This window comes from Haliaeetus leucocephalus, unplaced genomic scaffold, assembly GCF_000737465.1.
Source record: "Haliaeetus leucocephalus isolate CR32 unplaced genomic scaffold, Haliaeetus_leucocephalus-4.0 Scaffold162, whole genome shotgun sequence".
In the NCBI taxonomy this organism is placed as follows: Eukaryota; Metazoa; Chordata; class Aves; order Accipitriformes; family Accipitridae; genus Haliaeetus; species Haliaeetus leucocephalus.
In genome coordinates this window covers 961,238-974,315 of record NW_010972598.1, presented here as the reverse complement: position 1 = coordinate 974,315, position 13,078 = coordinate 961,238, and the positions used below count along the sequence as shown (strand labels likewise).

Here is a 13,078-nt window from a genome sequence, read left to right as displayed (position 1 = left end):
CCTCCCCCCTCGCCGGAGCGCTGCCCCTCCTCCCCTCCCCCCCAGCCCTGCTTGAGGGGGGCGGCTGAGGGAGCCGTGCCCGTAGGGTCTCGCCCCGGCTGGGCGGCGGGGAAGCCCCCGGAGCGGCGACCGAGAGTCGTCCCCGGGGGGTGGCGGGGCCGGGGCGGGCCTGTGGCCCGCAGAGGCGCCGGAGGCCGACGGTGCACGGAGCCTTTCACGCGTTCTACGGGTTCACCGCCCGCCCCGCTGAAGGGCAGCCGGGCCCTCGGGGGAGGAGGAGGAGGAGGAGGAGGAGGAGGAGGAGCTGTGCCGCCGCCACGGTCCCTGTCCCACGCGCGGCAGTGCCCGCGAAAGCAGCCGGGGAGCCCAGCGCTGGGGACGGGGGAGGTTATCGCAGACCACTTGTGAACCCCCGTGGGTTTTGCTCCAGAGGAAATAATTAGGGAACAATAGACGGAAACCGGCGGCAGAACTGAGGCTCTCTAGGGCCAGGTGGGTGGGGTGGGGGTTTTGTGTTTGTTTTTCCACGGACCCCGTTACAGGGCTTTCTCTTTGTGGGTGAAACACTGTCATGACGCTTGAGCGAGCCTAACGCCGGTAGTTAGCAATGGTTAAACTCATAACAAGTGATTTCAAGTAGAGCAACAGGTGAAACGCTATTTTAAAAGGGTGCATCATGCTGCATGGATGTAGCAGGGATACTTTCTTAGCCAACAACAGCAACATATCGAGTGACTTCTTCCGTATGAGAGGACTTGAAATTACTCATTAGGAAATTAGACCAACATAGACCAAATCCTTTTTGTCTCACTTGTACACAGGGATTATGGGGAAACAGCTGATGGCTGTCCCTAGGGAACATAGATAAAATTATTGGTGGCAATTTCCATACTTGCATACAAATCCAGCTGTTGTCAGATGCTTGCCATCCCTATTACCACAGTCAGATGTGTTTCCAAATGCCTTGTCTCACAGAGTTGTCAGCCCTCCACAAAGAGTTGACTGTAGTACTCCATCTTCAAAATCTACTTTGTCCAAGCAGAATAGCTTTACAAAAAAACATTTTAAAAAAATCCTTCGAAATTTTAGTTGATACAGTTGGTATTTAATGGTCTAAGGGTTTAAACACAATAGAATGAAGACAAATTCTCACACCATCCCTAACAAAAGACTTAATAGCGGAAGGATGTGCCGATGTTACTGCGGTGCAGCCACCTTAACCCTGACCCATGTTATCTAGAGGCCTTTTTGTATGTAGTTTCTCACTCTTGCTTATGGCGCGAATGCGCATGTGCAAGGATGTTTGTCAGGTGGGAAATGTGAGTTGCGTTCACGTTAGAAGACTTGGATTTTGCAGAAGCCAGGGTAGGCATGTCTGAAATGAAAAGTGTATTTCAGTTCACGGTTGGGTTTATGAATGCCACGTGGAATTACCATTTGAAAATTAAATAGCAAACTGATGGTTACAAGCAGTTACAAGCTAGGGTACGTTACAGATGTGAGACGGAGTATGAAATAGTTTGAATAATTTTTATCACTAGGTTCATTTAAAAACTTATGTGTTGTATATAGAAGAATTTCTGTGCACAGCCCTGCCTGTATATAGGATTAGATTAAAAATTACTGGTTTATAAATGTTTTTATTCAATGTTCAGTATAAGGTTCCCTACTACATGCACATTCTCTGGTAATTTCACCTTTTTTTTAAGCACATTTGCCTTTTCAAATATTAAAATTATGTGGCATAACTGACTGGATAATTGATTGTAATCTTACCTGTTTGTTGCGATGTACGTTGGTTTTGAACAAAGATCCTGGATTTTGAAGGTTTTCTCCCTTCTTTTTTGGGGGAATGTAAAGGAAAAAATGAAATAGTTCTTTTATAATATTCAATAGAAAGGATGGATCAACAGGTTTGTACAAAATGATGCTGCCTAAATCAATAGTTAACTCTTCCAAAACCGTTCCTGATATAGCTATGCATGTTCACTTTTGCTCAGATATATAACCCTGCAAGTAGGAAATCCTCAAGTGGTTATTTTTGACTACTAAGGCAACAAGTCCATTTTACAATGGAGTTGGCATCATAGATCTCTACAAAAGTAATTTTTTAAATTTATTATGTGTTTCGTTTTTGGTTTGGTTTTTTTTTTTTCTTGCAGTCCTTCAAACTCCTAGGATTTCTTGATGTTAAAAGTGTTCCATGTGCACGAGAATCAGTGCTCTATGGCTCCCTGGGATCTTTAGTTGTGGGTCTTGGACATTTTTTAGCAACTAGTAAGTACTTATTCCTTCTTTTTTTAATATATTTATTTGCATGGAAAAAACAGGTTTTATTAATAATGGGAAGTCATCCAAGGTTTTTTCTCTAATTTTTTTGAGGATTTTTGTTTTTCTTTCAGGTAGAGTTAGAAGATCTTGTGACTTTGCAGTTGGTGGCTTTATTTGCACAATGTTGGGATACTGGTATGTAAAATGCTTCTTGAATTTTGACCTAGGTTGGCTGCTTTGTACAACATGATACCCATGTGACCTTTCACACTGTTTTTGAAACTCCACAAAAAAACTTGCCTAGCAAAGCGTCCTCTTCTTTCTCCCTGAAATAGTTCTCTCTCTCTTTTTTTTTTTTTTTTTAAAGGAAGAGAGTTCAATGAATTAGAATTTTTATGTTAATTTTTTTTTTTTAAACTTGTTATTGTTTCTGGAAGCCTAAGAGATCAAACCAGCCAGTTATTTCCATCTTTCTTAATTCTTTCTTTTTTTCTTCACATATGCATGTCATCCTTCTGTCCTAATTATAAAGGCAGCATACTAAATGGTCATGACATTAAGATTCAAATTATAGCAATTAGCTTTTTCCATTGGACTTGTATATCCCGCTCCTCAGTGGCTGCATAATGTTTGCCTTAAAGAAATAGCAGTTACCCTAGTATTTTCATTATGCATCATTTTGTAATGAATTTTACTAGCATTATTATATGTGGTTTCAACTTTTTCAACTGGCTGAATAACTCTGATTTGATACTGTCACTCATATAAAGCAGGGAATCCTGTTTTCTTTTCATCCCCCTCTAGGTTTTACTGCAGGTACAATTTGGCCCAACACAGGATCCGGCAAAGAATGCTTAAAGAAGGAATGAGAAACAAAATTTTATTTGAAGGCAGTTCTCTTGATCCAGAAAGAAAACAAACTGGCAATGAAAGAAGTGATTCATAGTCTGCTATAGAGGAATCTGTGGTCTAATACAGCTTTGGGAGAAGGTGGTCCGAAAATGGCAGTCTTCCCTGTAAATGTGTGAGGTGCCTAAAACTGGTAAATCATGCTGGTTTTCCTAGCAAATCCAAGCAAGAAATTCTTAGCAAATCTGTTAAGTCAGTATACAAGTCTGTCTTTGTTTCATCTATGTCTGTATGTATATGACTGTGTACACAGATAGTATTGACCTCCTGTTCAACATCTGGGAACTGATGTGTTCTGTTACAGGGTCTCAAGAGGATTAATGACGGGTTTTGGGACTGCTTTAACTTCCATTATAAACAGAAGGGTTAATTTTAGTGAAGTTGTAATTACATCTCATTTCAATATAGGAAAATATTTTCATCAGCTGTTCTCTTGAGTAAACTTATCTTTCAGTGCTACTGTTAATTGTGCTGTTTGTAAAACAGGAACATTTAAACAGCAGGTGACCACTTTGCTTGTGCAAGGTGAGTGGTATTGGTAGCCTTTGTAAGATTTCAGCTGCAGAATAACTTCAGATAATTTATATACACAGTGAAGTTGAAGGATTTCATCTTTGTTCTGTCTGTGCGAAACTAAGAATAAAATCACACTTCAGAAGCAGTCTAAGCTATGTAAGTAACTAATCTTTTTACTTGATTAAAAATCTTGCTCTTCTATTTAAGATATTTCCTTACAATTGGTGGAATAATAATTTACATTATTTGTAAGTAGCAATGGTCAGTAGTTGTGGTGTTTTTTTTTTTTTTTAAAGGCATGTTCTACTTGTATATTTCACTGTACATTTTCAGTTAAATATCACTATATAATTTCAAGGAAACCATCTTATTTGGAAATACAGTGTTAGGTGGTAAAAAGATGAGTGATGGCCTAATATTCCTTGCTTGCTTCTGTCTACACCAGTGACACAATGCATTTATTTTTTTTCACAACATGATTTATAGTATGTTGTGCTGTAAGCACTTTTTGGTCTAAAGGCATTCACTGAGCAAAAATAGTCCTTTCCCCTCACCCTGTTAGTCTGAGAGAGTTTGTGATCTGTTGTTAACTCAAGTTGGTGTGGGGAGGTTTGGGGATCCAGATGCAAACAGCAGCACTGCTCTACTTATTTAATTTGGAAATATACTTGAGAGCACTATACAAACATGCTATTTACACTAGGATAATTAAACTTTTACCCTCTGTGGATTAGCCTCTTACAAGAAGAAAACAAACTGTATACTCTGTTTCCTTTTTTTCCTCTATTCCTCTTGTTTCTTTTGGAGGAAACAATAAAGATAAGTTTTATGGAGGACATTCATTTCAATAGCTTTATATTAAAAGTCTCCAGAAAACTGGAGTTAGTGTGATGAAAGACTTCCTGTCCTCACTGCAAAATCTAAACTCAGAAGTTAACTGGTAGCTAACTCTTAATTCAGAAGAGAAAAATGTTTCCCCTCATTCTGTGCTGGGTGAGGAGGGGTAGAGGGGGAGGGAAGCTCCTTCCCTTTGGGGTAGAAGGTGTTGCCTCATAAAGCCATTGGAGCGGCAGTGGGAAACTGAGCGAGCCATGAACCAGGACTTACCAAGCTCCTATTTTAATGCATGGTTGAGTTCTTTCCTATCTGACCTAAGAAAAGGAACTGCAACCTAAGCAGGGGGTCTTTTGGCTGCGAGGTCATAGTTCAGCTGGGGAGTTCAGGAAACAAAAGCATGCAGATGAAAATTTACTCCTTGGCAAAGAGCAGTTGTAGAGAAAGAAGAGAATACTGTTTCATACTGATAGGAAAGAAGTTAGCATGCGCATAATGGCATCCTTCAAAATGCACAAGTACTGTGACTGATGAGAAAAAAGGAGAAGCGTCATGATACTGTGTAAATTGAAAAATCTGGGGAAAACTGCAGCATTAGATCCTCCCCGGTGTTAATTGGTGTCGGTTTAAGCCACTGCATTTAAGGATGTTAGCTCAATAGCAGCCTAACTACAGTATTAGCAAATCTGGCCAATAACAGTGAAATTCTAGATGTATCTATCTGCATTACGTAGATAGCCAATCTCATAGTTCTGTTTCACTTTACAAAATGTAAAATGAGTATGCCAGATGTTAACAGAAAAACGGGGAAAGAGGCAATATGCAGGCAGTCTCGCCAACACGTTTGAGCTTCATTATCTAGTAAAATTTGAGGTGGAATTGAGCTAACCAAAGTCAGAGCCTTTGCTGAATGGGGCGGGGGGATAAGGCAAGGAAGCTGTGAGCAGGAGTCAGTTGGCATGAAAGGGGAGGGCCTGCAATAGCAAAGGGAAGAATACTCATGGTTAAACATGCAGGGGAAAAAAGTCAGTGTAATTACTCAAAGCGCCGGCTACAGCTACTTTTGTGCCAGCTATGGAAAGTGGATTGAATGTGACTGACGGGTTACAAACCCCTGTTGAAAGGGTGAGGGACAGGACAAAACCCAAAAATCTGGAAGCTATTAGTTGTTGTAAATTAGGATACGTTCACAAGAAAATAAAAATTACAGTAATTTTAATAGAAGTAATTTTAACATTTGAAAACAATTTCCTAACTAATTTTTAAATTAGTGAGCCATATTGCTATTAATGCTATTTTTTTTTAATCTAAGTCATTGGTGAAAACATGTAGCATGCATCTGTGTTTTATTATCGGACTTGATATCTTTAAGTATTGCTGCTAATGACAAATGTGATAGTTCTTGCCTTATCGAGGTTCAAAATATTCCTCAAGTTAAAACTTACCAGGCTGTTACTAGAGAGGAGGAATCATAATTTTGAAGATGTTTGGTTTTCATCCCTCTGAATGAGCCTTAAAAAGGAAAGAATTAAGTATAGCAATGTCAAGCTATAAAGTTGCTAAAATCGTGTTTATTTTACTGAGTTATGTTACTTGGTCACTGAACGGTGACTGACAAGCACAATTAGTTTTTATCCCTGAAGTTAGTAAAATCCTCCCTGAAAGCAATCTAAAACACCACGAAAATAAATAGATGGGTTTATGGCCCCACTCTCTCCTCCACACCCTACTTGTCCCACTCCCCGCAGTAGCGATACCCTTGGGAAGAGGTGTTTGCCAGCCCCCTCTGGCAGGAGTGCACACCTGGGGCTCCCAACAGCAACCAGAGCGCACCATGGCGCAAGGGCATGTGTCCTCCAAGCCTTTCAGGAAGGAAAGTCACTGTCAAGGCAACAGACTAAAACGTGGAATCCAAGGTTAATTGCCAGCTCTGTTACTAGAAATGTGTGTGATCAGATCGCCTCTGCACCGCAGTGCCTTTCACTAAAGCAAACGTAACGCTTCAGCCATCGGCAGTTGCGACTGGCTCAAAACACAAGAACATTTTTGAAGTTGACAGCAGAGGCAATTACAACTGTCATCCCAAACTTGTCATTTATGTCTTGACCCAAGCAGAGATTTTTGGGAGATGCTGGCTCTTGCTGCATTTTGCAGGCTTCCAGGCTATTCTCTGTGTGTCACCACCCACCCCAAGTCCTCATATGCTGCAAAGGAAGGGTCATTCCTGTCATTAACAAATGAGTCTGGCTTGTGGTAGGATGATTTTTTAGGCTGGGGGGGAATTACATTTGTTTTTTCTGGTGTAAGCAACCCAGGTAACAATGAAATACTTTGTGAACTCAGTTGTAATGAGCTCCCAAGTGAAAGATTTTCCCCAGCTTAGGAGGCTAATTCTCATACTTCTCTCATTCCTATCCAGGCGTTTAGCTCAGGAGCTCAGTGGTTACCAGTGAAAGTTGTTTGCTTGCTCCATTTAAAGTTTGAAACAAATACATTGTTATTGCCTTGGAAAACTGATCAAAACAAAGGTTTTACAGTATGTTCAGATTATAAGTACATGATCCTTGGATGATTTTTAAAATTTTTTTTTTTAAGAACTGAGAATTAAACGTCAGGAGTGGAGCTGAGCTTTAGTTAATGTGACTCAAGGCCTTGGAACATATATCCTTCTTAGGCTTAAAATGAAAATGCTACACTAAGCAAGTATGGCTGCTAAACCTTCAGATGGAGGCGGAGGAGCAGGCTGATGAAGAGAAGTTAGAGCCTTGGGTGATTTGAAGATGCAGACTTTTATTCACAGCTAGCAGCACCCTGACTGTAGGCCTGTTCGCAGGCCCCCACGTTTTCATGTGCTCTCTATTTTTTTTCTGCATGGGCTTGTAGTTTGTCTGAGAGCCATCCAGCAGTGGGTCTGCCTGTTCCTGTGGGAATAGGTCACAGCATCCCTGTATCTGCTTGTTTTAAAGATTAAGAGCAGTTTGTTCTGAGGAGGTTATTTTAATCCTTCCAGCTTCTGTCATGTCATGAGCAAGACTGCATCAGAGCCATCAAGTTTCCTGAACATGCCAGGAGCCCACTGGCAGTACCTGAAATGTACCGTGGGAGCAGATAATTACCACTGCAGGGCTCTTTAGACTGGCCAGAGCTCCAAAAACACCCAGCCTGTGTATTGTGGTGATCTGTTTAACAGAACCAAAGATTCCCGCTCTCGTGTCTTCAAGCACTGGAGAGAAGGAAACACATGCTTTGCTTGTTTTTTAAAATCCTTGTTATTTTGTCAAATGCTGTAACAAAAAGCAGCAGGTGTGTTCTCAGCCAACATGGCTTCTCTCTCTGGACAACAGATCCTCATCTCTCCTATTTATGGCAAATGGCTTGTGATCAACTGCAGTGATTATGGTGTGCATATATCCATGAGACATCTTGACGTTCAAGCCTGCATATACGTGCATGGCGGTTTTTTGGAGTTCACCTGCAAGCTTTACAACTCTGGCTGATATTCATGCTTTCCATCATCCAGGTCAAGAGTTCTTACCACCTTTACCTTTGCCAGGTGGCCAAACCAAGTGAGAAAGATCCTTCTCCACCACCTTGTCACTGTGACACTTCACAGCTGCTGCAGAAATGGGATGAGAGATCCACCCAGCCAGTTTTCCTATGGCTCCTTCTTCTGAGCAAATTCTCAGTCAGGGTGCCCACAATCTCTGCCAACAGAACATTCAGGATATGTTAACTTAAGTGATTAAAGGGAAGCTAACATCCCCTTCCCTGTCAGGAAACATTCAGGCTCTAGCTGAGATAATAGCAACATCACTGAAGATGAAAAGCCAATAACTGATTTATTATTGGGCAGATACAAATGGCTGTTGCAGGAGTCATCCATAAAGCAAAGAGAGCGCAAAAAAATTCCAACAGCCTGTTCCTCAAAATAGAGGGGATGATACTCTGTTCAGGCCCCCCAAAGAAATCTGGAATTACCAGTGATTATCACATGCTGTGCTTACAATGCTTTCATCCAACATTTAAAGCCCTCGAGGGTCACCCTGAGGCAGCATTGGGAGGCTGTGACAGAACTTGTTTGATTCTGTTTTTTAGCTGTGATAGTATCCAAGTGCCATGTTCTTCAGTAACTGCCTACTCGGAGTCCCAGATAGATAAAAAGAGCTCAGCCCTTTCTTTCTAAACCTCACAAAGTCCCCTTGAACCACTACCTTAGAGGGCTTCTTACCTCCGCTAACAAGCACGACAGTCTTCTCCATTCCAAAAGCCAGTCACCATTCATTTCTACTCGCCATTTTCTGTGTCACCATTCACCCCTCTGCCAAGGACGCCACACCTCAGTTTGTATGCCTCTGTCACCCACGTGTGCACTCTCAAGACCATCTAAGATGTGCATCTGGAGAGCATCTAAGTGGGTCACAGAGTGACCACCTACCACAGGGCTGGCCAGCCGCTGCCTCGGAATAACATTCAGTTCAAGCAGAGTGAAGGATGCCCATGCGTGCACACGTAGGTGGACACAGGCCTGCAGCCATGCTCCCCGTGCTTCAGGAGCGGTCTGAGAACCACAGGGCTGTGAGACACCACAAACCACAGCCCTGTATTAAATTGCATACCCCTGGTATGGCGGCAAACCTGACAAAATTCAGAGTTCAGTTACTGATACATGAGCAACACTGTTCATCTACTGGTGACCTCCAGTGGGTTCCACACTAATTGGAACGCTTAAGATACAGCCACCATTCAAGGAGGAGCCCATGCACTCCCTCCCTTCCCCCACCAGCCTTTCAGTTGCTTTCAGCAGTATAATATTCACTGGTTGGTTCTGGAACTAGAGAATGATACTTACACTTGGTACTTGCTGGATTAATACACCTTACAAGGCAGTAAGTATCTATAAAAGCAAGAGCATTCCTGAAAACTTAGCTTTGTTTTCTGCGCTAAGATCTGCTGAAAGAAACTGCTGGAGTCTCTCGTTTCCCTTCTGCGGGTGTTTCCTTAAAGGAAAAAATAAAAAAAAGGACTGGCCAGCTGCCAAACTGTGGAGGCACATAAATATCCCGGGGCTGTGCCAACACGGCTGCCGAAGCAGTAGCAGCAGCCCCCTCCTGAGAATGTCCGGGATCCACCAGGGAGATGGTTTTTTGGAAGTGTCTCCCAGCCTCCACCTTCTTTTCCACCGCTGAGCAGTGCGGAGTTTCCTCAACGCTGAGCAGAGCTGGGCTCAGCGTGCTGCCCTGCGGACCGGAGCACTGGATCACAGCGATTCTTTCCACCTCCTCCTTTCTTTCAGAGAAAGCAGCTCCTACCGCAGCCATGTATGGGAGCCAGCCGGTCAGCTCGAGCGCCAGCAGCCAGCGTGGTGCTCAGCGGCCCCTGCTCCACACAGGAGATAGATAGATGATACTTCTCTTCGTCAAAAAGGGGCAGGCAAGTTCATACAACAGGTGCAACTGAAGGAATGTCCTAGTTTCTGGAAAGCAAATGCATTTTGTGACACTTAAGTCTTGCGTTCTCTGATAATGTAAGTAAGTACTGAAATGGTTCTTGCTGTGCTATCACGGCCCCTTTCTCCAAGGTGTCTCAGAGCAAACAGGGAGAATAGACAAGATACTTAATTTGCACAAGTACTTTACATCTAATGTTTCTTTTTGAGGTGGTTGGCTTACTATTTAACAATTTAATAAATTAGATTTTTTTAAAAATAATACTACTATTATTATTATTACAGGGTAGCTGCTTGCATAATAGAGTGTACCCTAGAGGCTGGGAAGCAGCTAGCTGAATAGCTAGCTAGCTGGGAAGCGCTCTGCTGAAAAGGATAGGACTTACAGTGGACGCCAAGTTGAACGTGGGCCAAGAGAGTGTTCTCACTGCAAGTAAGGCAAACCACAGTCTGGGCTCCATCAGGAAGTACGTGGACAACAAATCGAGTGACGCGCTTATCCCCTGGTACGTGACACTGCTGAGGCAGCGCGTACAATATTGCTGTCCAGCTTTGGGCCTTGGTCAACAAGGCTGTCAAAAAAAAGGTAGAGGCTCCAGTGAAGGGCTCTTAAGGTGTTCAGGGAGCTCAAGCGCATGCCCTCTAGAAAAACGGTGGAAGGAGTTGGACTTGGTCTGAGGAGGACCAGGCTGTGTGGTGACCTCATAACTGCCTAATACTGTCTGCAGGACAGTTACAAAGATGGAGCCAAACGCCTCCTGATAGTTGCAGATGATGTGGCAGGAGCCGCAAACTCTAGCTTGGGAGCTTCAGGCCGAGCAGCAGGACAAACTGTTGTGCTGCAAGGGCAATGCAGCACTGGAATAGGTGTCCCAGAGAGGTCGTGTAGTTTCCACCCTGGCAGGTTTTCAAGCTTCCGCTAAACAAAGCCCTGGCTGACCTGAGTACCAGTGCCAGCCCTGCTGCAAGCGGGAGGATGGACTACATCTCCAGAGGGCCTCGCGAACAACATTTCTGTGATTCTGTGACCTACTGAGAGGCAGAGACTCTGCAAAACTCAAGGCAGAAAAAGCCCAGTGCAGTGGACCACCCACACAGTAACATCCCGTTTTGCTTTCAGGAATTCATTCCTTCCGATGCAGTGCTCCCAGGCTGGGCTGGAGGCCCCACAGGTGCTCCGACAGCAGCAGGGAGCATGAAGCAGAGATGACAAAGTGCGTACAGTGTGGAGGTGCTAGTCTTTGGGTATGTAGCTCTGCTGCTCGCAACGTGCATGCGATGCTGCATGCGGATTCTGCTAGCTCAACTATTTCCGACTCTTGTTTCTCAGCATGATGTAAGCAAACCCAAGTGTCATTTCTTTCAGAAAAAAAATATTACAGTAAATCACTCCAACGAGGCTTACTCATTTCCTCTCCCCCATCTCTTACTACCTTCTTACCAGAGAGACAAAAGTCCTTTTATAATACAAGGGCTTATCTCACCTGCTTGCTCAACAGCCCCACAGAGCTGAAAGTTCACCAGAGATGAAAGAAGAACTGCGCCCTTCCTGCATCTCTCACCTTGTAAACAATTGCTGGTATTTTAAGCTTGCCTTTATATCCAGGGACATCTTCAGTACTATTCTGGACCTTTCTATTTTACAACTCTCTTGGGCATCAGCACCATTTCAGAACTCGTGCTCCATCAGTGCTCCTCACCAGCACAGACCTCCCCACATCTAAGGCAAACCAGTTTTTGTTAGAAGCTGGTGGAAAACCGCCAGAGCACAGAGTGGCAGAAAATTAACATAGGCTGATGTGACATAAACGAGGGCCACATTCAGACCAGAAGACACATACTTGCTTTTTTATGCCACATTAGTTATCAGAGGTGTCCTAGTAAGCAGCTGTCTAATCCTAGCTAAGGGAGAATTAACGCTGAGAAAAACAAGTGCCCTTTCACTTATTGTGTGCTAACCAGGCAGCAGATCCCCAAATCATTATTTAGTGTAAATTGCAGCTGTCCGTGACTACCAAGTAGTAAAATTTTTCTGAGCATGAAAAAGTTTGAGGGAAAAATTGGCTAGGCTGTCTTACCAATAGTTTCTATTTCAGTAACTTTTAGGACCAAGATTACTCTGCAGATCAAAGATTGTCTACTAAACCAGAAAAGAGAACAAAGAACGTGCTCTAAAGTAACACTTGTATATCATCACCCTCATGAGTAATTATATTACAAGTTTTTTACATTTGCCTTAATTTTTTCTCTTTTGATGTTGACTGCGTTAAGCATTTAGCATCTTTTTTAAGCTACAGCTGAGTTTATGTAGCAATTGATTCATTGCTGAATCTTCCTGCCACTCCCAGTGCTGGCAGAAAGACAAACTAAGGCAAGAGTCACAACCAGATTAATTACTGGCCAAGTCCTGATTTCAGCCGATTCCCTGCAACGGCTAGCTCTAGAAAGGCCTGCTGCACTGGAGGAGACAGCTTGTGCCTCGGTCACCAGGCAAAGGGAGAAAAGCTGCGCCAAACTAATCGCTAATCTGCTATTAAAATAACGAGAGGCCCCCTCCACCTACGCAGGGTGGCTTTGTCTAGGATGAGGTGAACTGCGCGTGACAGAGAGGCACTGCTCTCACTTCACCACAGCCGGTTGGTTTGTTAGCACCAGAGTTACAAAGCTGCCCTACTGAATTTCCGCTTTCCTCTCAGCAGTTTTTTCTGACATCCTGGAGCTCTCCCCATCCTCCACAGCACTTTAGGCTGAGACAGCTCCCGCTGTACTTACTCCTACATTACTAGTTCACAACTACGGTATATGCACACTTCTTTGCTTGGGAGAGTCCAACCCCTGGCTATTGAACATCTGCAGGAATATTAATGTACCTCACACATCTCTAACTCAGTTTGATTTCTTGTGGCTTAGTCTGAGCTTGTGCTTTTAGAAAGCACTGGCCTGGTTTTCCAAAGGGTCATGAACTGGGAAAACTCCAACTCTTAAAAGATGACATCATCACCTATTTCTGTTAAAAACATTGGTCAAGAGTGTTGTAAGAGATTAAAAAAAAAACAACAAACCAGTGGCTTACACCATGAAGACATTTTTTTTTTTATGCAA

The 13,078-nt window shown here is 43.2% G+C and overlaps 1 protein-coding gene across 6 annotated transcripts in view; it reads left to right on the top strand.

Annotated features, from left to right (window-relative positions):
• LOC104828709 (cytochrome c oxidase protein 20 homolog) overlaps positions 1-12,369 on the top strand; it is a 12,492-nt gene extending 123 nt beyond the window's left edge. Inside the window, exons 2-7 of one of the 6 annotated variants that reach the window (XR_774051.1) lie at positions 2,163-2,277; positions 2,403-2,466; positions 3,076-3,313; positions 3,774-3,852; positions 10,262-10,482; positions 11,097-12,369. Coding sequence is in view for 1 of the 6 variants with exons in the window: in XM_010562588.1 (XP_010560890.1) it covers positions 2,163-2,277; positions 2,403-2,466; positions 3,076-3,217 (321 nt within the window). In the remaining 5 variants the exon portion in view is untranslated. Of the gene's footprint in view, positions 1-2,162; positions 2,278-2,402; positions 2,467-3,075; positions 8,201-10,261; positions 10,483-11,096 lie in introns of those variants that run through there. The other 5 variants (XR_774049.1, XR_774048.1, XR_774052.1 and 2 more) reach the window with 5 other exon arrangements.
• The last annotated feature ends 709 nt before the right edge of the window (positions 12,370-13,078 follow it).